The 27338-nt window shown below is 44.0% G+C and overlaps 1 protein-coding gene across 1 annotated transcript in view; it reads left to right on the top strand.

The window, feature by feature from the left end:
- Positions 1-27338, top strand: part of TSNAX (translin associated factor X) — a 226524-nt gene that overhangs the window by 82720 nt on the left and 116466 nt on the right. Inside the window, exon 4 of the mRNA XM_069234953.1 lies at positions 6752-6882. Within this exon, the coding sequence (XP_069091054.1) occupies positions 6752-6882 (131 nt within the window). The remainder of the gene's footprint in view (positions 1-6751; positions 6883-27338) is intronic.

Genomic DNA, 27338 nt, shown 5'->3' with positions numbered 1-27338 from the left:
ATGTCATCATGCATAGCCATTGTCCCAAACGCAAGACTGCACATGAGGCCCTTACAACAATGCCTAGCATCGCAGTGGTCTCAAGCACAGGGTCACCTTCTAGATCTGGTGTTAATAGACCGCCAAACTTACCTCTCGCTTCTGTGGTGGAACAACATAAATTTAAACAAGGGGCGGCCTTTCCAAGACCCAGTGCCACAATACGTAATAACAACAGATGCTTCCATGACAGGGTGGGGAGCACACCTCGATCAACACAGCATACAAGGACAATGGAACGTACATCAAACAAAACTGCATATCAATCACCTAGAACTTCTAGCAGTTTTTCAAGCACTAAAAGCTTTCCAACCAATAATAGTTCACAAATACATTCTCGTCAAAACAGACAACATGACAACAATGTATTATCTAAACAAGCAGGGAGGGACGCACTCCACGCAGTTAAGCCTGCTAGCACAAAAAATTTGGCATTGGGCAATTCACAACCAAATTCGCCTAATTGCACAGTTTATACCAGGGATACAAAATCAACTCGCAGACAATCTCTCTCGAGATCACCAACAGGTCCACGAATGGGAAATTCACCCCCAAATTCTGAACACTTATTTCAAACTCTGGGGAACACCTCAGATAGACTTGTTTGCGACAAGGGAGAACGCAAAATGCCAAAACTTCGCATCCAGGTACCCACACAAACAATCCCAAGGCAATGCCCTATGGATGAACTGGTCAGGGATATTTGCTTACGCTTTTCCTCCTCTCCCTCTCCTTCCTTACCTGGTAAACAAACTCAGTCAAAGCAAACTCAAACTCATATTGATAGCACCAACTTGGGCAAGGCAACCCTGGTACACAACGCTGCTAGACCTCTCAGTGGTACCCTGCACCAAATTGCCCAACAGGCCAGATCTGTTGACACAGCACAACCAAAAGATCAGACACCCAGATCCAGCATCGCTGAATCTAGCAATCTGGCTCCTGAAATCCTAGAATTCGGGCACTTACAACTTACCCAAGAATGTATGGAAGTCATAAAACAAGCAAGAAGGCCATCCACCAGGCACTGCTATGCAAGTAAATGGAAGAGGTTTGTTTGCTACTGCCATATTAATCAAATACAACCATTACACACAACTCCAGAACATGTAGTGGGTTACTTGCTTCACTTACAAAAATCTAACCTAGCTTTCTCTTCCATTAAGATTCACCTTGCAGCAATATCTGCATACCTGCAGACTACCTATTCAACTTCCCTATATAGAATACCAGTCATTAAAGCATTCATGGAGGGCCTTAGGAGAATTATACCACCAAGAACACTACCTGTTCCTTCATGGAACCTAAATGTTGTCCTAACTAGACTTATGGGTCCACCTTTTGAACCCATGTACTCCTGCGACATACAGTTCCTAACCTGGAAGGTGGCATTTCTCATCGCCATTACTTCCCTGAGAAGAGTAAGCGAGATTCAGGCGTTTACTATACAGGAACCTTTTATACAACTACACAAAAATAAAGTCGTCCTAAGGACCAATCCTAAATTTTTGCCAAAGGTTATTTCACCGTTCCATCTAAATCAAACAGTGGAACTTCCAGTGTTCTTTCCACAGCCAGATACCGTAGCTGAAAGGGCACTACATACATTAGATGTCAAAAGAGCATTAATGTATTACATTGACAGAACAAAGAACATCAGAAAGACTAAACAACTCTTTATTGCACTTCAAAAACCTCATGCAGGAAACCCAATTTCAAAACAAGGTATAGCCAGATGGATAGTTAAATGCATCCAAATCTGCTACCTTAAAGCTAAACGACAGCTGCCCATTACACCAAGGGCACACTCAACCAGAAAGAAAGGTGCTACCATGGCCTTTCTAGGAAACATCCCAATGCAAGAAATATGTAAGGCAGCCACATGGTCTACGCCTCACACATTCACCAAGCACTACTGTGTAGACGTGTTATCCGCACAACAAGCCACAGTAGGTCAAGCTGTATTAAGGACATTATTTCAGACTACTTCCACTCCTACAGGCTGATCCACCGCTTTTGGGGAAATAACTGCTTACTAGTCTATTGCAGAACATGCGTATCTACAGCGACAGATGCCATCGAACTGAAAATGTCACTTACCCAGTGTACATCTGTTCGTGGCATCAGTCGCAGTAGATTCGCATGTGCCCACCCGCCTCCCCGGGAGCCTGTAGCAGTTTGGAAGTTACCTTCAATTATCTATATATGTATCATCTCAACCTTAAATAGGTGCATACTTAGTCACTCCATTGCATGGGCACTATTACTACAATTCAACTCCTACCTCACCCTCTGCGGGGAAAAACAATCGAAGATGGAGTCGACGCCCATGCGCAATGGAGACAAAAGGAGGAGTCACTCGGTCCCGTGACTCGAAAGACTTCTTCGAAGAAAAACAACTTGTAACACTCCGGCCCAACACCAGATGGTGAGCTATTGCAGAACATGCGAATCTACTGCGACTGATGCCACGAACAGATGTACACTGGGTAAGTGACATTTTCATTACATTTTGTGCAACAGTAAATCGTACTTGTTACAATAAACACAGGTGGGCAGTAGCTGTGCTCAATGTTGTTTATTATGATATACAAGTGCAATGAGTGAAGATGTGGGTAATGGTAGCTGTAATCGTCAGCAGTTGGCTCAGCTGCAGGTGGTACAGGCCCAGTATCCAAGCACCATGGGATACTGGAGACATGACAGGGGACAGTCAACAGGGTGTGTCAGTGGCACACAAGGGAGATTGTTCAGGAGACGTCACTTCCTTGCAGTGGTTTTGGTCTTGGCATCAGGTTCTGCAGGATGTCTGGATGGACAACCTCGTTTGCATGGGTGTTCCTCAGCCACTGAGGGAGGGGTGCTAGTGGCCTCTGGGTCCTCTGGCAGGACCTCCATTCCACTAGCTGCAGCAGATGTGGATGGGTCAGTTGGTATGTGGCTAGTGGTAGGAGCCTGCTAGTGGGTGGAGGATGAACGCAGGGTGGTAGTGAGTTCTTTGAGCACCCCTGCAATGGAGGCCATGGTGGCATTGTGGGCCTGCCACTGCTGCATGACCTTCTGTTAGTATTCCCTCTGCAGCCTCTGGTTCCCCGGCAAGGTTGAGAGGATCTGGTCCATCTTGTCCTGGGATTGCTGGTATGCTCCCAGGACTTTGTTGATGGCCTCCTGGCCAGCCGTTTCCCTTGCGGGGTGTGGGGGTCCTGGCCAGTCGTTTCCCTTTGGGGGGGGGCATCCCTTGGCCCACAGGTGCCCTCCAACTGCCCCTGGCCTCCTGTGCACGTGGCAGTGTGCCCACTCCCACTTATACCAGGACCTTCATCATCTTGGGTGTGAGGGGTTGACTCTGGTCCCTTTACTGTGGGGCACACTGCTGATTTACCAGTTCTTGGTACACAGGTTAGGGGATGAGGGGTTGGCTGTGCTGTTGTTGCCACTTGGGTGAGCGACTAATATGTGGGCGGGGCTGGTGGTGGTGGTGGACTGACCAGTTGTCCCAGATAGGCCAGGTAAGTCGTCATAGTCTAGACATCCTCTGGGGCCTTCATCCTGGGGAGGGCTGTCTGTCTCTGGCATCCTCTGCAGATTGGCAGTGGCAGGGGTACCTGTGGATGGAGTGGGAGGTGGAGAGGGTTATATTGTGGAGGTGTACTTATTTGTTTCCTTGTCTGGTGTGTGCAGTGGTTCGACTTGGTTCCCAGTGATGGCAATGACAGAAGCAGCAATGCAGACTTTGTCTGTGGGACGTGGTTTGTGACATTGGTTCCATGTACCATTGTGGGTTCTGGATGGTGGATAGCATTGCTGTCATTGCCATGTAGTAGTACGCAGTCAACACATCCAGTTGGTGTAGCTGGTGCTATGGTTTAACATGCAGGTGTTCCACTGTGAAGTGGGACTAGCAGTTTTTCATGTGTAGGGAGTAATGCATTGTGGGAGTTGTGGTGCTTGCCTGAGTGAGGGCTGTCTGTGCACAAGGGAGGGACTGTGTGGCGACAGTGGGGTGGGTGGTGTGGCATGCAGGGGACTGGCAATAGTTGGTTGGAGGTGGGGGCAGAAGTGTGAGATGGTGTGAATTGGGGAGTGATAGTGGGGTGGGGAGGAATGCTGTACAGTAGTTGTTGGTGCCAAGGGAGTATTGTTGACTTACCAGAGTCCAGTCCTCCGGTTATTCCAGTCAGGCCCTCTGGATGTATGATGTCCAAGACCTTCTCCTCCCATGATGTGAACTCCGGGGGAGGAGGTGGGGGGGTCCACCGCCTGTCTTGTTAATGGCAATCTGGTGTTGTGAAGCCATGGAGCGCACTTTCCACCTTTTCCTGATGTCTTCCCTTGTGCGTGGGTGTGTGCGCACATGAGTTGACCCGGTAAACTATCCTCTGCAATAACTCAGTTTTCCTGTCTATGGATGTTTGCTGGACGTGTGCTCCCAACAGCTGTGGCTCTACCCTGACAATTTATTCTACCATTGCCCTCAACTGTTTGTCTGTGAATCATGTTTGTTTTTTAAGAGGGCATGGTGGTTGTGATGTGGTTTAGGGGAGTGGGGTGTTGTGTGCAAGGGTGGGGTGATTGGGACTTGGTGGGGTGCTTGATTTTAAGTGCTGGTGTGTTGTGGTGTTTGTGTGCAGTTGTGATGTGTGTATGTTGTTGATGGTGCAGTTGTGTGATGTGTGAAGCGTATATGTGCCTATGGAGTACGAGTTGTAGGTGATGGGTTTGTGGCTCCTCGCTGTCTGGCTGTGGTTGTAGTTGCAAAGGATGGTGGGTTCTGTGTGGGTGTGTTTTATGATGATGGGTGTGGGTGTGTGTAGTGTGGCAATGTGTGTCGGGTGTGGGGTGTTCATACTGTCCTATGTGGTGTTGGGTTCTGGTGGTGGTGGTGGTAATTTGAGTGCGGCGGTTCGCACCACCAATGGTTTTACCCCGTGCAATGACCGTTGTGCTGATTTGTGGGTCGTGATATTGGAGTGCGAGATGTTGTCGGCGTGTCGGTGCTGGGGGTGGGACTGCCTCTCTCCCACCCTCAGTCTGCCTGGCGGTCTTGGATTTGTGACTTTTTTTGGAAGGTCTTCATGATGTGACTCATAATACAGCGGTCGGGATACCACCATCACTGACAGTCTTTTGGCAGCCGTCACCACAGCAGTCTTCAGAAAAGACTGCCAAACTCGTAATGAGGGCCTTAATCCTGCTTCATATTCTCTACAAGAAACTTGACCCAAAGATACCCAGTTGTCTTCTCAAGAGTCATATTCTTATGGGTGATGACACTATGAGCAAAATTGGAGCAAAGCTTAGAGCTTTAACTGCTGAACCTGTGCTTGTGTGGAAAACGAGTTCTGACTCGCTCATTTGACAATCTTTGGTACAGTGAGTTCAAGAGATCAGTCCTGCTAAGTGGCCTTCCACCGACATCATATTCTGTGCGTGGACACATTAAAGAACATTCTACTTATTTGGTTGATGTAGAAATATTTTGGGTCATACATAAGTAGAGAAAGATCCATGTGAATTTGGTTAGGAACAAATTGACGAGGTGCTAAAACCTACAAGATTTCTATAGCCTCTACCCACAGAACTTGCACAGACATAACCTTACAAAGCCTGTGCTACAAAACTATGTCCCCATTGACGTTCTTTTCTCAAATGTTCAACATTCTGCAAATGTACCACAAGCAACTGCTGAAACAAAGTGAACTATGAACACGTGTCTTAAACAGGAGTGCTAAACTTTTTTTTCATAGTGAGATAATAAACATTGTTTGGTGTATGAGTAAAAGGATTAAAATCCATTATTATTTGTTTTATTTTTATCTATGTCTCTTTTTCCTCTATTATAGCTGCCATTTTGGAAAATGGGAGTTATTTCTAGCTCTATATGACTACTTGACCCACAAAACCTTTGTTTTGACACCAAAATGAAGTGTTTAGGTCTCATGGATCCTGAAATATTACATCACTGCAACATATCCACCATTTTAAAAAACTGTGTCCAGGAAAATGGGCCAGGATTAGCAATGTCTACCCAAGCTAAATTAGCTCTCTAATGATACAAAAACACAAATCAAAAATAAAATTCTCTGGACAGCAGTTGTTTTTGCAGAGGTATATCAGGGGGCCGGGATTACTTGCCTCACGCCTATTTTTAAACTGCCAAATAATTGGGGTAGTGTCTGTGTCTGGGCCCAGAGCTTTCATTTGTTTCTGTCTTAGAATAGTAACTCAAAGTTTACTTTCAGTGAATTCAGGACTTACAATACCAGATTTTTCCAAAAGTGTTGTCGAAGAATTGGTGGAGTTTATTTCTTAACTATGACTTGGGGCAGATGCATTTCGTTCAATTTGCTCACTTTGGTGGGATAAATTATAGATTGCCATAAACTGTGCTACCCAAAAGTGCACTGGGATGTGTCTTTCCAGGGTTTTGGCTGTGCCTTTGCAGCTCCATTTAATTAATAACCAGAAACACCTTGGTTTTTTTTGTCTTAAATTTCTAGCTTGAGTACTGTCCATGCTTTGACATTAAAAGTGTCTTTTTTTTATATCTAATTAACTGTTTATATTCTTTCTCTGGTGCCACAAAACGTTTCTTACCTGTTGCATAATTCCTTCTGTGACAGAGCAATGGCAAGTGATTTCAGTCATATGTAGAGTATCCTGAATCAGCATTCTAAGAATCCTGTCTATGCATCTTTTATTCCATAAATAGTACCACCAACAAAGAGGAACTTTTGGCTGAATCTGAAAGCAAATTAAATGGTGTCCGGCACAAGATTAAGCAAGTTGCTCAAGAACTGATGGGCGAGGACATGTATCAGTATCACAGAGCTTTTACTCCAGGTATTGTTCATGTGTAGTATATTGCATTCGATAAAATATGTTAGCATTTTTAAGTGTGGCACCTTTAAACTGTTGGTGATTTTTCACTTGTTATTTCATCAAGTTTCCTTGGTTGTCATGTGTTATGATTTTGTTTGGCGCGAACGTCTCCATATAATGGTCACTGACTACAAGCAAGGCTTGAGAAATACATTTGTGAAAGATGACAGTAAAAATATTGTTTCCTCCAGCCTAACCAGGCATCTGACCTCACTATCCTTCTGAACACTTTATACATGTCTCACTCATTAAAGATGTTTGAAATTCTAATTACTTTTCTAATTTGAAAAGCAGGGATGTGATGATCATTCATATATTCTGCATGTGCTTTAGACACCAAACCTGACTATCCTTTTGATGCCACAAGTGTTTGTCTCTTTAATTTAAAAATAGTGATTTGTCTAGTGGGTTGCATTCTAAGATATGGCCACAATTCTGGTACCATTGAGTGCTTCATTTCCTCTTTTAAAAAATGCTCCACAGCCTGGCTGTAGGTCATTTTACCTGTTTGCCAAAGCACATGTCAAAACAAGAGTAGAACATCAATTATATACAAAATGATTTCCCCTTTCAGCTTGTTTGTGTGATCACCCTTTAGCCAATGATGCCATGAGGTGTGTCCTTCACATTTAGGATCAGGCCAGAACATTACTTTTATGTGCTGTTTGCCTTAGTTTGTATTGGTGATTCATGACTTGTTTCTCTCCGTGATTACAGCTCTTCCTTGAGTTGGTGCTTGACTTTTTCTGTACGTAAAGAACACAAGTATCAGACAACTGAAAAGAAATGCCTTACCAGCCCCTTGGCATCATGGACTTGTGCCTCCCAACTGTCAAAAAGCAGAGATTAAAGACTACAGCATCCAAGATTAACTTTGTAAAATGCTGCTCTTGCCATGAGCTGGCTAAATACCTCCTTCTCTTCCAGGGGATCCCCATCAGTAGTTCCAAGCATTGAAGTGTCCTGCCCATGTGTGGGATCCTGGATGACTTTGCAAGATATATATGTATTCAATGGCATGTGCAGCTGCAGATACACATGCTTTGCATAAGGTCACCATCTAGTGTTGGGCTCAGAGTGTTCCAAGTTATTTTTCTTCTAAGAAGCTTTTTCGAGTCACGAGATCGAGTGACTCATCCTCTCGGTGATAGTGCACATGAGCATCTAGTCCTTTGTTGGATTGTTTTCTTTCCGCCTGCTGGTTCGGACGTGTTCCCTCTCGCTCCGGTCGATCTCAGTTCGGTACTATCTGAACTTATCTATCTTTTCCTTCAACGTCAGTATTGTTTTCGAACTTGTTTTCTCAGTACACTCGATCTGATGGTAGAGTCGGGATTGATTAAACGTCCTTTCGGGTGCCCACGCCCTTCTTGGGCCTACTGCGTCACAGGCTCATGGCATGGCATTTCGTTTCTGCCCCCGGTGCCACACCAAGTTCCCCTACACCGACCAGCACTCGCTGTGAAACCTCTGCCTCTCTTCAGATGATAGGGAAGAAACCTGCGAGGCGTGCCGGTCCTTCCGATCCAAGAAGACTTTACGGGATTGAAGAGACAGCTAGAGATGGCATCTAAGTCTACAGAACAAACACCCAACATTTTCAATGAGAAACGGGCGCAGACTGCAGTTTTCATTGCAGACTCTGATTCCTACCTTGACTCAGATGGGGACATCCAAGTTATTCCTGCGGCGCAGTACTTGAGTACACCAGCCCCTTCCCATCACCAAAAACATTTTAAAAAGTCAGCACAGAAGGCCTTGGGTCCACCACTGTTTGCCGGCCATGGTCGGACCCGAAAATTACATCTTGACAACCAGCCCTCTGGTTCGGTGTCGAAAAAGGCAAAAATACACCTGACCGAACAGACTGCCACACCTGTTTCGGGATTAAGTTGTAAGATGGAAGCTTTCACGTCAGAACCAAAACTGCTACATACCACCTCGGAGCCGAAGCATCCAAGCTCCTCTTCGGAGCCGAAAAAACTTCTATCTGCTTCAGAGACCACATTTAATGCAGTCTGTCACCAAGCTTTCAGAGCATACGTTTGTTGAAAGTAAACGTGTTCCATCTTTAGAGGAGTCAACCTACATTAGGCCCATTCTTGAGGTCATGGACCATAAGCAGAGGAAAATACAAATTCAAAAGGATACGGGGAAAATTATTGCCACTTCTCCTCCTATGACGAAGAGGAAGCTGTCATTCCAAGGAGGTTTGGAAACTGGCCCTTATCTGGTGAAAATATTTAAGCACAAGGAGAAGCCAAAGACAGTGCATCAGCCTTCTTCACCACATTCGTCTTTCCTTTCTACTTCTCCACCACCTGACACTCCACCACCTTCACCCACACATTTTTCTGCACAATCTCCTGTCTCCTCACAAGGGGATTATATTGGTGACAATCCTTATAATATGGACCCATGGGGTATGTACGATTCTGACCCAGTTCCATCTAATGACCCTGATCTGTATCCCACAAGGCCATCTCCACCTGAAGACACCACGGCCTATAATCAGGTCATTGCCAGAGTAGCCACATAACACAATGTGCAACTGCACTCTAAACCCATAGAGGATGATTTCCTATTCAGCACCCTATCCTCTACACATAAGCAGTACCAATGTTTTCCGATGCTACCAGGCATGTGAAAACATGCTGATAACATTTTTAAAGAGCCGGCAAAGGCTAGGGTACTAACACTTAGGGTGAATAAGAAATAAATCTGCACCATCAGACCCAATTTTTATATCACAGGAATTGCCACCTCATTCCATCGTGGTCAGTGCAGCTAGGAAACGGGCAACTAGTCAGTCCACAGAGGATGCTCCTCGCCCTGATAAAGAAAGCCGCAAATTTGATGCAGCTGGCAAAAGAGTGGCAACTCAAGCTCCACATCGGTGGAGTATTGCCAGCTCCCAAGCTCTTTTAACCAGGTATGACAGGGCCCATTGGGACGAAATGCAAGCGTTCCTTCAATAACTCCCAACAGAACACCAAAAAAGGGCACAGCAGGTAGTAGCAGAAGGACAAGCTAGTGCCAACAATCAAATTAGATCTGCACTAGACGCAGCTGACACCGCAGCTAGGGGAATTAATACTAGTGTTATGATCAGAAGGCATGCTTGGTTAAGGTCCTCAGGATTCAAACCTGATACACCTGATACACAGCAAGTGGTCCTTAATATGCCATTCAGTACATAACAATTTTTTGGACCTGAGGTAGATACCACCATAGAAAAATAAAAAATAGTACTCCAATACAGCAGAGGCCATGGGTGCCCTTTACGCAACACTTTTACGGGGCACTTTTCGTAAGCCTCAATTCAGAGGAATTTTTTAAACCCCAAACAAAAGAGGCCTCTATGTCCCAACAAAAACGGGGACAACAGTTTTATTCCAGGGGATCTTTCAGGGGTTCCTATAGAGGACACAAAAATTCAGGGGTAGAGGCAAATCCACTGTCACAAGAGGTGCCTCCACCTCATCAAAGCAGTGACTTTCTCTGAATCCCCACACAACACACATCTCTTGTGGAAGGAAGACTGCAACATTTCCACCGTCATTGGCAACAAATTACATCAGATCAATGGGTACTGTCAATTATCCACAATGGTTATTGCCTAGAACTCCTCTCCACTCCACCAAACATTCCCCCTCATTCACACAGGCTTTCTCCGGAACACATTATTCTGCTAAAACAAGAGGTAGAATCTCTTCTACTCAACGGTGCAATAGAGGTAGTACCCATCAGTCAACAAGGAACAGGAGTATATTTTCTATACTTCCTCTTCCCAAAAAAGTATGGCACTCTCAGACCAATCCTCGATCTCAGACCTCTAGATCACTATATTCTTCTAAAGCATTTCCACATGGTCACTCTTCAGGATGTCATCCCTTTGTTACAAAAACAAGGCTGCATGACGGCGTTAGATCCAAAAGATGCTTACTTCCATATTCCCTTACATCCAGCACACCTTAAATACTTGAGGTTTGTGATAGCAGGCAAGCACTACCAATTCAAAGTGCTACCCTTTGGAGTAACAACAGCACCAAGGGTATTTACCAAATTCCTATCAGTGGTTGTAGCATACCTCAGAAGACAAAAAATCACCAAGGGTATTTACCAAATTCCTACCAGTGGTTGTAGCATACCTCAGAAGACAGAAAATACATGTCTTTCCCTATCTGGACGACTGGCTCATAACAGCCAGCACCAGTCAAATCTGTCAACAACACACACAATACACAATCAATACCCGACACAGTCTAGAGTTCAGTCAGTTACAAGAAGTCTCACCTTCAGCCAGCGCAAATACAACCATATCTGGGAGCAGCTCTGAACACTCAGCCCACCCAAGCCCACAAAGGATTCAAGCGTTCCACTTTCTCATATCTCAGCTACAATACAATCAAACTTGCACAGTAAGGTTTATCATGAAACTGTTGGGAATTATGGCATCCTGCATATCAATAGTGCCCAATGGATATCTAAACATGAGACCTCTGCAACAGTGTCTTTCACAACAAAGGTCTCAGGCACAGGGTCAACTTCACGATCTAGTGTTGTTGGACTGCCAGACTTACAACTCTCTGCAATGGTGGAATCGCACCAACTTATCAAGACGACGGCCATTTTTGGACCCTGTGCCACAGATCATATTCACCACAGATGCATCAATTACAGGTTGGGGAGCCCATCTCAACAATCTTACAATACACAGGGAGAATGGGACTCAAGCAGACTTATCACATAAACCACTTGGAATTGCTAGTAGTGTTCTTAGCACTCAAAGCATCCCAGCCACAGATCACACACAAAACAGTGTTAATAAGGACAGACAACATGACAACAATGTATGTTATCTGCAGAAACTGGGAGTGAGACGCTCATCTTAATTGTCCCTTCTAGCACAGACAATTTGTAAATGGGCAATTCACAATCGCATTCAACTATTAGCAGAGTATATCCCAGGGATACTCCACCAACTAGAGGACCTCTTAACCAGCACGCAGCAATAAATACACAAATGGGAGTTTCACCCACAAGTAATTCAACAGTACTTTCTCATATGGGGAACATCAAACATAGACCTCTACGCAACAAGCGAAAACGCGGCAATGCTGTATGGATCAATTGGTCAGAGATATTTGCTTATGCTTTTCCTCCTCTCCCACTAATTCCGTTTCTGGTCAACAAAATCCGTCACACTTCCATCACTATGATACTCATAGCTCCGACATGGGCACGTCAACACTGGTACACAACACTATTGGATCTCTCTGTAATACCACATCACAAGCTCCCAAACAGACCTGACTTGTTGACTCAAAACAAAGGTCAAATCAGGCGTCCGAATCCCAGTATGCGCAACCTGGCAATTTGGCTCCTGAGGTCATAGAATTTGGATATTTACTGCTTCCATCAGAATGCATGGACATTCTAAGGGAAGCACGTAAACCTACAACTAGGCAGTGCTATGCAGCTAAGTGGGAACATATTGTATATTACTGTCAACCCAAAAACATTGATCCACTTAAAGCATCGGTACAGGATATTGTATGCTATTTACTTTACTTACAGAAGCAAGTCTTACATATTCATCAATTAAAATTCATTTAACAGCAATATCAGCCGACCTCCAAAACAGACAGTGTACCTCTCTGTTTACAATTTCTGTCATAAAAGCTTTTATGGAAGGCCTTAGAAGAGCTATTCCACCTAGAGCTCTACCAGTTTCATCCTGGAATCGTAACATTGTGCTCACACCGCTTATGGGTCCACCTTTTGAACCGTGCATTCTTGCGCACTTCAATTTCTCTCATGGAAAGTTGCTTTCCTGTTAGCAATTACTTCCTTAAGGAGGGTAAGTGAAATTCAAGCATTCACTTTAGAAGAACCCTTCTTCCAAATTCACAGTCACAAATTAGTACTTAGAACAAATCCAAAATTTCTACCCAAACTGGTCTCACCATTTCACATCAGTCAGTCAGTGGAATTGCCAGTCTTCTTTCCACAGTCCGAATCAGATGCTGAAAGAGCTCCAGGGCTCGAAAAATCCACTCAACTTCTCGCTTTGGCGAGTTTAATTTAATCAGGTCGAGCTAGGTTTAATACTTACTTGTCCCTTCTGGCGGGTTAACACTGAACAGGTGTTCTGTTCAGTTGAAAAGTGGAGGGGCAATAAAGGATGCCTTTAAATCTTGTTCTTATGTCACATTTGCTCTAAGTTCACAGAGGTCAAAAGTCAGTTTTTCTTACAATTAATTTTCCTTCTGACTGCAGAGTTCCAGGACTTTGTAAGGTGAACTGTGTGACCTGCTGGTTAGAATGTAAAATAAAAGGAGATAGGGTGTCAGGTTTTTCCTAACACACAACATTAAAATGACTAAGTCAACTGTGCAAACATTAAAAAAATATATTTCTGTAGTTGTGAAAGCCTTTTTTATTTTTATTTCTGTGTGATGAAAAAATATTTTATTAGAATGAAAACAAATCTGAATACTTTACATTTTGATGTGCAAAGGATATGTTTTCTGAAACCCAATTTTCACAGATAAATACACTATATAGTTTTATCAGTAAAGCTTCAAGTTAGTGGAGAGGTTTTTGGACATTTCTTGGAAAGTTACTGTGTGTGGATAACAATAATGTTACCACATCATGGTTTAGTAATATATTTATTAAAATTGAGTGTTTAAACAAACTGAGAAACACTCCTGCCGTGATGACAATGTTGTTAGTAAACTAAAAGAAGTCCTAGGTTATGTGGGCTAGACCTCATGGGTATGTGGGCTAGAATCTTAAGATGTATGCAGCAAACTTTAGTCTACTTAATCAAATGAGAGGTTTTTTTGTACTGCAGAAACGTTGAGCTCACATATTTGAAGGTGCAATTATATGCAAGAATTAAGAAAAAGGCGACTCTGTAAACTATTTGCCTAGGATCACACAATTTGAGACCCTTTTACGAGTCAAGTACATTACATTTAGGTTGAGTAGATTATTTACCTGCCGGTCTAGTTAACACTTTTATGATTTTTCGAGCCATGAGCTCTCCACACTCTTGATCTCAAAAGAGCTCTTATGTATTATATAGACAGAACAAAAGATTTTAGAAAATGTAAACCGCTTTTTGTGGCTTTTCAACAGCCTCCTAAAGGTAATCCCATTTCCAAACAAGGATTAGCCAGATGGATAGTAAAATGTATTCAAACTTGCTATTTTAAAGCTAAAAGGCAACTATTAGTAACTCCTGAAGCACATTCTTTCGAAAGAAAGAAGCTTCCATGTAATTCTTAGGAACTATACCTATCGCAGACATATGCAAAGCAGCCAGATGGTCTACCCCACACACATTTACTAAACTCTACTCTCTGGATGTGCTTTCTCGCCAACAAGCAAATGTTGGTAAAGAAGTGCTTCAAACACTATTTCAAACTACTCCGACAGGCTAGCCTCAACTTATTTTAGGAGGGAACTGCTTTTCAGTCTATGCAAAGCATATGTATCTGTATCTACACATGCCATCAAACGGAAGATGACACTTACCAGTGTACATCTGTTTGTGGCATGTAGTGCTACAGATTAATATGCACTCTCCCTCCTCTCCGAAAGCCTGGAGCCGTTGTGGTACTTTTTCATGTAAATATGTATATACACCTCATGGACATCTTCTTTGCTTACTATATATATATATATATATATATATATATATATATATATATATATATATATATATATATATATATATATATATATATATATACACATACATACATACATACATACATACATACACACACAATTCTTCACTCCTTAGTTTACCCTCCTGCGGGAAAACAATCTAACAAAGGACTCAATGATAATGTGCACTATCACCAAGAGGAGGAGTCACACTATCTCGTGACTCGAGAAAGGTTCTTCGAAGAAAAACAACTTGTAGCACACCAATCCCAACACTGCATGGTGAATCTTCAGCACTACATGTCACGAACAGATGTGCTCACTGGGTAAGTGACATTTTCCATATTATACATGCAGGCTCTGTAGACAACAATCATATGTATAAAAACGACTGACTTTTGCAGCCTAAATAAAGGTTAGAAATGGCCACATTTTATATATATTTTCCATTTAAAAGTATCTCCAGCTACAGGAAAATAGTCACTACATCTAAAACGACTAGAAATAGACCTCAACACGCTCTCTCGACCGAGAGAGCGCTATAGACTTGTCACAGAAATGAGTATGATGTATTTAGTGCTGACCTTTGTGAAACGCCATGCCAGTAGAAAGATAGTATTCATAGGGGTTTGTCTTGAGATGTATATTCTCTACCATGGTGATGCATTCAGTCTGGCTCACAAAGAACACCAGGTAGTAGTTTCTCAGTATTCGCGGAAGGCACCCGCTCAGAAAAAGCAAGATGAGGTATGTCCCGTTGATAGGAACCAGTGGGACTATTGTATTATTCTGGCGCATTCTGACTATCTGTGCCCATAAGAGAAAAGATCAAACCAAGTATTGTTATTGTTAAGGAGCATACCGATCAAATGCACTCCCTTCACATCGGGGGTCAAGGGCATGCAGATCCAGCATGAAGAAAGAATGACTGTTTAGCGGTATTTCTAAAACGACTGCAAACAGGAGTTGTTTTCATACACAGAGCAGCCACACTGCTCAAGGAGAGGTGCAGTCCAGTTAGTTTTTATGGTAATTCCCAATTCCACAACTATGAAGTATTCCACCAAGAGCCAGAGACTAAGGACAGCAGCAAAGAAGGCATGTCAGACCGACTGTGGATCCAATATGCCGTAGATGGCCGGTTTCCTCGGTGGAGGTGGTAACAATGAGGGGGGTGAGCGCATCTTTGCATGGCTGTGGCAGTGCAGAACAGGGTGGGCACTGGAGATCTGGCCTACCGACATGGCAGTCACAGGAGCAGGTGTGGTGGGGGCTCAGCCTGGGACTTAATGCAGGCCCAGATATGGCCATTGGTGAGCAGGCGTCTTCGGGAGGTGGAGTACGTTTGCACTGGGAGTTGTGGACTTGTCAACAATCCACAACACTTTACATCTGTGTTGGTGATGAACTGCACCATGCAGGGACTGTACCAGCAAGGCTGTAGAGTGGACTTTATTTGATAGATCCATAAGTAGATCAAATTCCTTGGCTTAAAGGAATGGCAGTCTTCAGCCAGACACTAAGGAAAGGCAGCTTGAACCGGATAATGGAAACTGCAGACGCAGTGTGTAAGCTTTCTGAAATATTGGTGTACAGGATCGTCATTCAATTGTAGGTCTTATATGGCAACTGAAATGAGCGGGTTTGAGAGCAGCGTCATAGGGTGTCCCATTACTATTTCATAGGGACTCAGTCTGGTTTGCTGAGTCTGTATGGCACTGACGGATCAAAGGGGCAAAGGATTTGGCCATTTCAGCTGTATCTGCTATCTTCTTGAGTGTACAATTATATTGTTCCACTTTGGCTGATTCAGAGTGATAGATGCAGTAGAAATGCTGCTAAATCCCCAAAGCTTTGCAACTCTTCTGCACTACAGAAGAAGTGAAGGATGTTCCTCTGTATTCAAGAGGTGTCATTAAACTGGGAATGAAGTCCTTCACACAGCGGTAAGCTTCCACCTATCCGGAAAACACTTCATCGCTAGCACATATATATATGAGGCACACCTAGGCATCTGGATAAAGTCTATCTGAACAAAGGAGTGCCCAAGGAGAAAAGTGATCAGCAGGGGGTTTTACTTCCTTTCCCAGCATTATGGGACTGACAAGTGACAGAGGAAAGGCAATGATTTTGGACCATAGAGGAAAAGAACGACACGTACCAGTGGCTTGTGGTGGTGCATATCCTGCCATTCCTACCGACACCGGAAGCTCCATTATTTCTTTTCACGATTTTATTGATTTCTAATTCTTTCTTACATGCTAGAGTGCAACAGCTTATGACATACAAGAGAACATACAGCTTTGACTTGCTGAGTTCAGACAATAGTTGTTTGTGAGCAATGTGAACATGCTCGTACCCTTGATTTAAACAAGTATTAGATAAGACAATCCTCATTCCACATGTGCAATATTGTCTGAACACAATCAAGTACCAAATGTAAAATAATATAATTTAATATAACCTTGTGTAACGTGTGTGTGGTGAGGAGGGAGTGGAGGCAGAGACTGACATTGTGTTGGAGGTTGATTTGAGTTGCTCAGCGGAGAAACAGTGCTAGACATGTGGTATAATATTGGCAGGGTTGAATTGGCAAAGCAGGCAGTCGGGCAACCAGCTGTGGGCCAGCTTCATAGTGGAGAATCATCAACAATATCCCACAAGCCATCCAGCCCCCACTATGGATACCTGACTAGGTCACAGTTATACGGGGGCAGCATAGAGTCAGTGCTGTGGGGGTCTGGGCCAAGATGAAGATAGTCCAAACTGCAACCACATGCTCACAAGCATGTGTTTCTAGTTTAAACCATCTTCACCTTGGCCCAGACTCCAGAAGCTGTGCTTTTCCCCACCTCTCTCCCGCCAGGACATTACACTGAGCCATGAATAGACAGAGGAGGGAGGTGAGTGCAATAGTCTGGTGTTGCTCTGGACATTAGACCATTCACAACTCAACCTGTGTGGGTGGGTGAGGTGTTGAATCTCATCACAGAAACATTTTCTTTGCTGTACTCCTTTAGGCACTCACACACTGAGGCCATCGTGGGTGGAGAAGAAGGGGGTGTGAAGAGGCTGAGAAGCCACACTGCGAGGCCAGGTCGTGCACATATCCCTTTTTCCGACAGTAACCAAAGTACTTGTTGGAAAGATTTGTCTTTTGTCTAGTAAAATTTTTGTCTCATCATAAGTTAGCACAGAAAGATAATGTGCCTGCTTAAAAAAAACAACGTGTAGCGTGCTAATTGCAGATTTGTAATTTATGTAGATAGATCAATGGGTACTGGTTTTATCACAGAGGTCCTTTTGTTATTTGCAGTTCATAACTTATAACCTTTCCGCTGTAGCACAATGAGCTATATCTTAGCATCAAGGTTCTACATGCAACTGCAAGGCATAGGGATAGAACCATATTATTTTTTTCTCAATCTTTCTTTGTTATAAGGTTTCTAAAATGGGTTCTTTGGGTAGTAATAAAGTATTAGTAGTGAATAATAGGATGTTATACACTACTAATAGTATTAAAAACAAGCGTTGGCAAAGCCGTTAGGTCTCTGCTAACAAGCTGTTGGCTTTGTCAATGTTTTAGTGATGTTGCGCAGCATGCAGCTGTGGTGCTGCATTGCTGAAATTGGGGTGGGGAGCACTATGACGCACCCAGTAGTGTCCTTGTCATAGTGCTTCTTTGTGATTTGGCAGGTGGATGGGGGCGAGTGGTGACAACGGATATGGAATAAAGCATTAACAACATGAGGGATAGACGAAGGGATTGATGTTTTTTTTTTCCCTTGTTTTGTTTTTTAATAAACACACTAGTTCTATGATGCAGCTACTGCTGGCTGAGTCCCAAGTACTTTTTATTGTTGTGGGTGAGTGAAGGGGGGGGCGGGCAACATGGACAACGGAAGTGGCACCAACCAGTCAAATAGCTGGAGTGGTTAGGTAACAACACAAATAGTGGAGGGACAAGCATCAATACAGAGAGAGGGAGCAAGCAACCATCTGGAGGGAGCGAGGGGTAAGCAACAGCACAGAGAGCAGCTGGAGGCAAGCAACAACATTGAGGGTGGAAGAGAGCAAGCAGCAACATGAAGGGTTGAAGGGGCAAGCAACAACATGGGGGGTAGAAGGGGGCCAGCGACAACATGGAGGACGGAAAGGGCAAGCAACAACGTGGAGGGTGGAAGGTGCAAGCAACAACATGGAGGGTGGAAGGGGCAAGCAACAACATGGAGGGTGGAAGGGGCAAGCAACAATACGGAGGGAGGGAGCAAACAACTGCACAGAGAGCAGCTGGAGACAAGCAACAACATGGAAGTTGGAAGGAGGCAAGCAACTATATGGATGGTGGAAGGGGGCACGCAATGGAGGGAAGTAGCGAGCAACAGCACAGAGAACAGCTGGAGGCAAGCAACAAAATGGAGGGGGGAGGGGCAAACAATACAATGGAGGGTGGAGGAGGGCAAGCAACATCATGGAGAGTGGAAGAGGGCAAGCATCAACACAGATGGATGGAGGGAGCAAGCAACAGCACAGAGAGCAGATGGAGGCAAGCAACGACGTGGAAGGGACCAGACAGCGACCCGGACAGCGAGTGGAGGCAAGCAACATCCCGGACAGCGAGTGGAGGCAAGCAACATCCCGGACAGCGAGTGGAGGCAAGCAACATCCCGGACAGCGAGTGGAAGCAAGCAACATCCCGGACAGCGAGTGGAGGCAAGCAACATCCCGGACAGTGAGTGGAGGCGAGCAACCACACAGACAGCGAATGGAGGCAAGCAACAGATGGCCAGCGAGTGGAGGCAAGCAACAATACGGACAGCAAGTGGAGGCGAGCAACAACATGACAGGTTGAGGTGGCAAGCAACAATAGGAAGGGGGACAAAACCACATGGCTAAGGGTGGTTTAGAGAAGCGCAGGAGGGAAACTGCCTTAAAAGAAAAATGTAGCTCTGAAGGTGCGAGCAGTGGATGGACACAAGTGCTTGGTCATGCTTTAAGGGTGGGACGAACTCACAGAAAAAGGTGAGCCGGCACATGCTGACCAAAGAGAAGCAAGCAAATAGGAATAATGAATGAATGACGATTACTTGTATAGCACATAGCTACTCATAAGAGTGTCCAGGCACTGAAGTACTAGCAAAGGGAAAAGCAGGGTGACTAAAGCAATTTTAATGTTTGAACAGAAATGTATCCAGCTCTTTCCTAAATGTATTCATTGCATTGATAAAGCTCATGTGAGTGGAAAGCTGATTCCACACTTTAGTGGCTACAACAGTGAAGGAAGAACCACCACAAAGCTGCCTTTTTAAAATAGGGGACCACCATCAAACCAGCAGTGCTGGACTGTAGTGGACGCGCCAGACGATATCCAGTTATCCTCTCTTTGAGATAACTTGGCCCCCTACTATAAACACCTTGATGGACCAATGTCAAGGCCTTAAAGATAATGCGTTGCCGTACTGGCAGCCAATTCAATGTTTTTCATAAAAGGGAAACCCTGGCATGTTTATGAATTCTAAACAACGAACTGCCATATTCTGCACTACCTATAAAAATGTAATCAGGTAGTCTGTCAGTCCCATATAAAGAGCATTGGCATAGTCAGACCTCGGGAGAATCAGTGATCTGACTAAAGTCACCTGGGCTGGGTAAGGAAGGTAGTGTAAAATGTCAGCATACGCAAAATCCGGCAGCTTGACTTAACTGTTTGGAAACTTGAGCCCCAAATAAAAGATGGGAATCAAAATAACCCCCACATTTCTAGCCGCCAATGTGGATGGAGGTGGAGGAGCAGCCCTCTGAAGCCTGCGGCCAGATGTAGCAATATACAAATTGGAAATTGCGATTCAGTGCGACTCGCAATTTCCGATTTGCAAATTTGTATGCAGAATGGTGTCTCAGACGCCTTCTGTGACTTGCAAGAGGGTCGCAAAGACCCACCTCATTAATATTAATGAGGTGGGTCGCAATTTGCGACCCCCTTGAGATTCCCTGCACTCACAGGGATGGTGGCCTGCTGGAGACAGCAGACCTCCATGTCTGTGACTGCTTTTTCAATAAAGCAGTTTTTTTTTTTTTTTTTTTTTGTAATGTAGCCTGTTTTCCTTAAAGGAAAACGAGTTGCATTACAAAAGAATAAGTGAAACCATTTGGTTTAGTTTTTTCAGAGTAGGCAGTGGTCCATTGGACCACTGCCTGCTCTGAAAAAATATTTTGGGCGACATTCATGTCCCCATGGGGACCCCTTCCCTTTTGCGAATGAGTTAGCTCCCACTTCAAGTGGGTGCTAACTGCTAATTGGTTTGCAACCGCTTTCGCGGTCATAAAGCAATTCTGCATCGCGGTGCAAGTCGCAAATAGGAAGGGAACACCCCTTCCTATTTGCGAGTCTCATTCCCATTTTGCGAGTCGGTACCGACTTGCAAAATGGGAATGTGCATCGCGATGGCCGTTTTGCATGGCGCAAACTGCGATTTTCGCAGTTTGCACCATGCAAAACGGTTCGTACATCTGGCCCTTAGTTCCAACCCATCCTGGAGATGGGTCACTACCAAATAAAAGAACTTCCATCTTATGTGGATTGCACTGCAATTTATTAACTTTCAGCCAATCCAGCACAGCCACCATACAGCCAACAAAAGCCTCCTTAGCCTCTACAGAGTCTCCATTATACGTGAGCAGGAGCTGGGTGTCATCTGCATACGAAATGATTCTGATGTTCTAGGATTCCACCAACAGTACCAAAGGTGCCATATAGATATTAAAAAGAGTAGGACTGCGGGATGAGCCCTGCGGTACGCACCAGCTCGGGCCCTTCGCATCAGATGTAAATGGCTTCATCTAAACTACCTGCTACATAATGATGAAGCTAACCAAAGATAAGAAATGGGCAAGCTCAAAGCCCACCGTAAGTTAACAAAATGCCTTGCATGCAACAGAGCATGCACTGTCTCAGGTGAAACCTAAGAAGGGGACAGAAGCAAGGCAGAGCTACCATTGGAAAATTAGCTTTTATTCTCTGAAACCCCTCTGTAGTGAATCATCATCATTTCAACCTCACGTTTTTTGTCATTGTAGGTTCTTCTCCCAGAGATCCTGACCTAGCCCCTTTCCACCTTGTCTTTGTACTTAACTTGTAATTAATGTGAAAATATGGATCAAAGTCACAGTTGATTGGGAGTGGCCATTTCACTACTTTGTACAAGGTGTTGAGACGCAAAAGTATTACGTTTTTACATCTGAATTATTTCCAGTACTGAAGCTGCAAGATTTAAAATGCTTAATTTACCCCATATTTCTCTAAAAATCAGACCCTGTTGCTAAGAAGTGTTTTGTGAAAGGTTGCACTCCCCAAATGTGGGCCACTCTTCTTTGGTTGCCGGGGCCTATTTTTGGTCCCAATCCGACCCTTATTATTAGAAGTAGGTTTGGTGCTGTGGCTTGCTCGTTTAAAAGGACATGATGCAGATTGCAGATTATGGAACTAGTCTGTTCCAGTAAAAAGCTTTGCCAACAGCCAGGCAGCAAACTAGGCGCCCTTCAGGGTAAAAATTAAATTATATTTTTGGTGGGTTGGTGTCTGAGGGTGGCCGTTGTCTCCTTGCAAGCTTTCTATGGGGATAGAGTTTCATCTTTGAGTTGGGTTTTAAAACTTGTGAATAGCTCATCAGATGCCAATGAAACAGGGTGCTTTCTAAGCCCTCTGTCTTCCTCACTTCTAAGCAGTGTATGCTCTCTTATTTCGTCCAGGGGACAAATGACTAATGGCACATCCTCGCTGTAGGAGAGGGGGCTGATTTTCTATCGACAAGGTATACAGTGCATGCCTAATATCAGAGCTAAGTCTTAAGAACCAAATCAGGGTTTTGTGTTTTTAGAGTGCTGAAACCGATCTAAGCACAGACTGTCCCATCTACCTAAATTGTTAACACCTGACCACTTGCTCAGCTGGTCCGTTACCGAAGCCCAAGATGCAATTTAAACTGGAGCATATGTTGCATGTCTGTGTTTCTAGGGTGGTATTTCGGCAGGAAGCATCAGCTCCTGAAAACAATTAGTTAAGCTTCCTCAGGAGTCAGTTACATTCTGTGTAGTATACAATATTTATGAGCTTAAATCTGATGTTGCTGGACATGGTGGTTCGGGTGTGATAGCATCCTGTCCCATTCTGATATTGTGCTCCCTGCACAGCTCTGTCTCCCATTTGTTCAGCAGTGCATCTAGCTGAAACAGTGTGAGCGGTGGGTGCTTTTGTAAACTCTCTTATGAGGTGTCAGACCTTGCCCATGGTGTGTATAGTTTGTATTACCTTGTGTAGCAGAGACTCATCAGCCATGATGCACTAGTAATGCCACAGTGTTATAGGTTGGTGTGTTATAAGTCAGGAAACTGCCCAGTGATACCCTCTAAAGTTTGCCAAGCTCCTTGAAAATTAATAAATGTCCCGCCTGAAAAACGTCACACATAGTTTCCAGTCCAAGGGCACACCATTGTAAGGCCAGTGAAGTCCACTATTCCTCCTGTGTGAGGCAAACTTGGGAAAGGAATAGCCTGTGCATATGGCAATGCTCCAACCGTAAGATGTAAAGCTCTGTGATAGCATCAGTAAATGACCCATATTAGTTGAAGAGCCAGATGGGCAGCACGTCCTGCGGGGCAGAAGTGCTGGAGCACCCTTGCTGTCGGCATAGTTTCATTGTTGTCCAGGCAAATATCAGAGACACAGTGGTAAAGCCACTGGAGCTGGGAAGCAAGAAAGTAGTGCTCAAAGTTCAGCACTGCCAAACCATCCACATCCTTGGGCTGTCTGATTTTGGCAAATGTCATTCTACATTGGCAGTTACGCCAAATCAGTTCTCCCAGTAGTGTACCCAGGGATCAAGAGAATTTTGTAGTCTGGTATAAGGACAGGTTAGCAAATTAGGCAAGAGAGTATTGCCATAGTAGAAAGTGCAATGCTGCCCATCACGGAAAGCGGCAAACTTCTTCAAGATATCACTTGTTCCTAAGAGCTACATTAGTACGTGTTACATTTCCATCAAGTAATCTGTCATTGTGCTAAACGCATATGCCCAAGAATGTGATGGTGTTTTGTTGCCACTGGAGCATGCTGCCTCCAATGTTTAATTCCGCCTCTGAGGCTGTAGTGCAGAGGAGGAACTAGACAAGATTTCTTCCAATTTACTTAGATACCAGAAATTTTACAAAAAGCCTCTAGGTCCTTTGTATCTGCTTGGTCCATTGCAGCATCCTTTAGATGTAGCAGCATGTCATCTGCATAGAGAGAGACGAGTATTCTAGTTCCCAAAAGGATACCACAAGTTGTGCCTCTCTGGAGTAGGCTAATGACTCCATGGCGAGGGCAAAAAAAGTGGCCTGTCTGGTGGCTCTGGCGACAGCTATGGGTTCCAAGATGTTTTGGGATCTGAGATACTTTGCCCAACTCTGACCCATGCCAATAGACACACACAAAGCAGCTGAATAAGTTTCAGCATGTATCTGCCCAATCCCAGACATCAAAGCAATTTGAAGAGGCAATTCCAACTAAGGGAATTGAACGCCTTCTCCAAGTCCAGCCTTAGACATGCCATTCTTTGAAAAGCATGTGGCGCAAATTACATGATACGGAATAGGCGCCAAATGTTAAATGATGTGCTCCTTCCCAGTACAAAGCCCTTCTGATCAAGGTGAAAGAGTAGCAGAAGTAGTGGGAACAATTGTTCTCCTAGACTCCTACTCAGGATCTTGTAATCAGTATTAAGGATCGCAAGTGGCTGGTACGACCCAAGCTTTGAGGCCCCCCTACGTGGCTTCGGGATAGAGACTAGTAGGCCCTCTCGCATTTTTGGGGGGCAAGACCTAGTCCATACCTGCTGTTTCAAAGTTTGAGGGCCAGGAGTTCAGTGTGCATGCAATTAAACTCCAGTGGTATCCCATCTTGGCAGGGCTTTTACACAAGGCTAAGGAGCGACCCACCTCTTTTATTTCAGCTGTGGTGATGGGCACCTCAAGCTCCTGCCACTGCTCCATGGGGATCCACAGTAATTGTGTGCAATTTAGGGAGTCTATAAGGTCTTGGAAGGTGGCCTCCCTGAAAGCTTTCTGTATGTTGGGCTGTCTTAAGAGCAATGTGTCTAGTTCTGCTCTGATAGAAGTGATAGGGCACTGTATCATCTCCTATCAGATAGGCCAGGCCGATAGAGCGCCCGGCTTGTCAGCTTCTGCTCATGTTCTGACTGCATAGGAGGATCCAGAAGCTCAGTATGTCTCTTGCAAACCTCATCAAGCGGGCAACTGGGACAAGCGTATATGCACCGTAGTTGTTCCTAAGGATAGTAATTAATCTTTGGTTTCTTTTAGCTGCATGTCGGGAATGCGCTGCACAACGATCTTCGCTTCTATGAAGTGCACTCTAATTGTCACTTGACGGTGATGGAGAAGGCAGCTACCCTGATTCATGTTAAAATATTCTGTAATCTTGTCCCTGAGGGATGAATTAAATGCTGTATCTGCCAACAGCTCCAGCTTCATAAACCCGTTGGGAATTAGGGAGTGTTCTTAACCCCAACTCAACTTCAATGTAGGGGATTGTGGTCTGAAATAGTGCAACCTAAGTAATTTTCATATGTAAATAGGGGACATAGTGTGGAGGAGTACACTATTCTGTCCAGGTGAACACGAGGACCATGAGGTGGAGAGTAAAAGTAGAATATCTATTGTTAATGTTACCGTGGCGCCAGATGTCAGTTACATGCCAGTGTTCTAGCCAATTTACTAGGGTCTTAGCGTTGTGGGATATTGGGGCTTGTGGGTGAGGCCAAGATCACTTTGAGTACGTGATTACAATCCCCACCTTGAAATCTGGGAAGGTGGGCCCATTTCTCTAAGTGTGAGAAAACTGTGGACAGGAAAGAGGATTGATTGGTGTGATGACACAATAAAGTCCAAAGACTATGGAGACAGTATATAAGTGCTTCTGCAGTAAGATGTATCAGCCCTCCATATATTTCATAGTGGATGATTTTTTATATGGAACCTCCACCCTTACCCAAATCAGTGCACCCTCAGCAAACGCAGAATAGCCTGTCAGTAACACCTGACTGCGCCACTTCCTTTGGAGACATAAGGCTTCTTGATCATGAAACGCCTCGGCTGTAGAAGGGAAGCCTGCACTTTATGCTCGGGTAAACGGAATATCACTTGCTAGGCCATGAGCTAGGACCCCAAGTTTAGTCCATTGGTACCACTCAGTGGATGGGTTCTAACATGATTTATTTGAGAGGTATGGATGCCTAGAGATGGAAAATATGTGATAGCAAGTCATCACTGTTTGCCTTTATTATTGAATTAGCACCACTAGCCTAAACATTTTTTTTTCATATGTTTGATAAATAGCATACATGTTCATCATCATATGTGGGAAAGTAAATATAATTCCACCAAATTGGTTAAATTCAATATAATGTAAAATGAATTATGATTATTAATTGAAATAATAAAAATATAGTCCTGAAATAACAATACAACTTTATTGTATTCCTCATATATTGATATAGATTATATGCATATTTTTCACTTAAAATTTAAAATAATAATAGCTGTCAGGTGTTACATAGGCAATGTATGTCATGAGTGAACATAAACACAATTTTATCATTCACATTTGTCGTCATCATCTTCATCTTTTGAATATGTCTCATCATTCTTTGCATCTGTTTGATTTTCACAGGCGGGATGTCGGCACATGTCAGTGCACTTGAGGCCAGACTAGACAGCAGACATATATTGGTAGTTTGCAGTTTCTAATGCAGGTGCAAGCTAGTAGGGCTTACACAGCCTGAGGTGCTCATTGCCCCTCTATCCAGTCCACTACCAGTTGCTCTGCTCCCTCTTGTTTATTCTAACTCCCACCATTTCCCAGTTAAACGAGGTGTCTGTGGATCATTCAGAAGACATCTCTTGCTTATATTGGCTTGATAATTTGCGCGTTGGGCATGTTTCTTCAGACAGTCCCTGCAAGGTGGAAGTTGATGACAGTCTATCTCAACCCTTCTTTGCGCAGCACAGGTGAAGTCATTCACGTGATGAAGCAAAGATTCTGGTGTACAGAACAAGCACTAGAGTTATTCGAATTTGTCCATTAGTTCTTCAGAGAGATCTCACTCGTCGCTGAGCTGTGAAAATGTTTCCTGTGTAAGTCACTTGGCAGATAGGATTTTGAGTGCACTTACTTTTCCTTTTCCCGCAAATGCACTTAGTGTCACATCATGTAAACGTATGGTGACCTATCATAGCTTGACAAACATTTTCACCAAGAGTTGAAGCTATTTTCCCAGTGTCAAGAATTTGCATGCATATTTTAGTACCACATTTCAGAAACAATTAAGCCATGATTCTGTCATGGAATACCAAACACATAATAAACACATGGGTGTCATCTGAGCTTATCATTCCTGCCTCATAATCCTCATTAGCAGTGTGTGCAGGATGCAGCAACAAACGACCATCTGCTTCTTTATGTGTACTGTTGAGTTCGGGCACTTCGTGGTTCCCTTCAGATATAATTTTGTAGCATTTACCTTCACAGTTCGCAAACCGTGTTTTATTCTCAAGTTTTATAAAATACTCTGGTTTCCTCCATTTTTGTTAACAAGAAATGAAAGAGTTGTTTTATTCTTTTTGCGGCTTAGGAATTTCCTATTATCTGTCATTCTGGGAAGGTGAGATGCTTTGTA

Source organism: Pleurodeles waltl, chromosome 5, assembly GCF_031143425.1.
Source record: "Pleurodeles waltl isolate 20211129_DDA chromosome 5, aPleWal1.hap1.20221129, whole genome shotgun sequence".
In the NCBI taxonomy this organism is placed as follows: domain Eukaryota; kingdom Metazoa; phylum Chordata; class Amphibia; order Caudata; family Salamandridae; genus Pleurodeles; species Pleurodeles waltl.
This window is presented reverse-complemented; position numbering and strand designations above follow the sequence as displayed.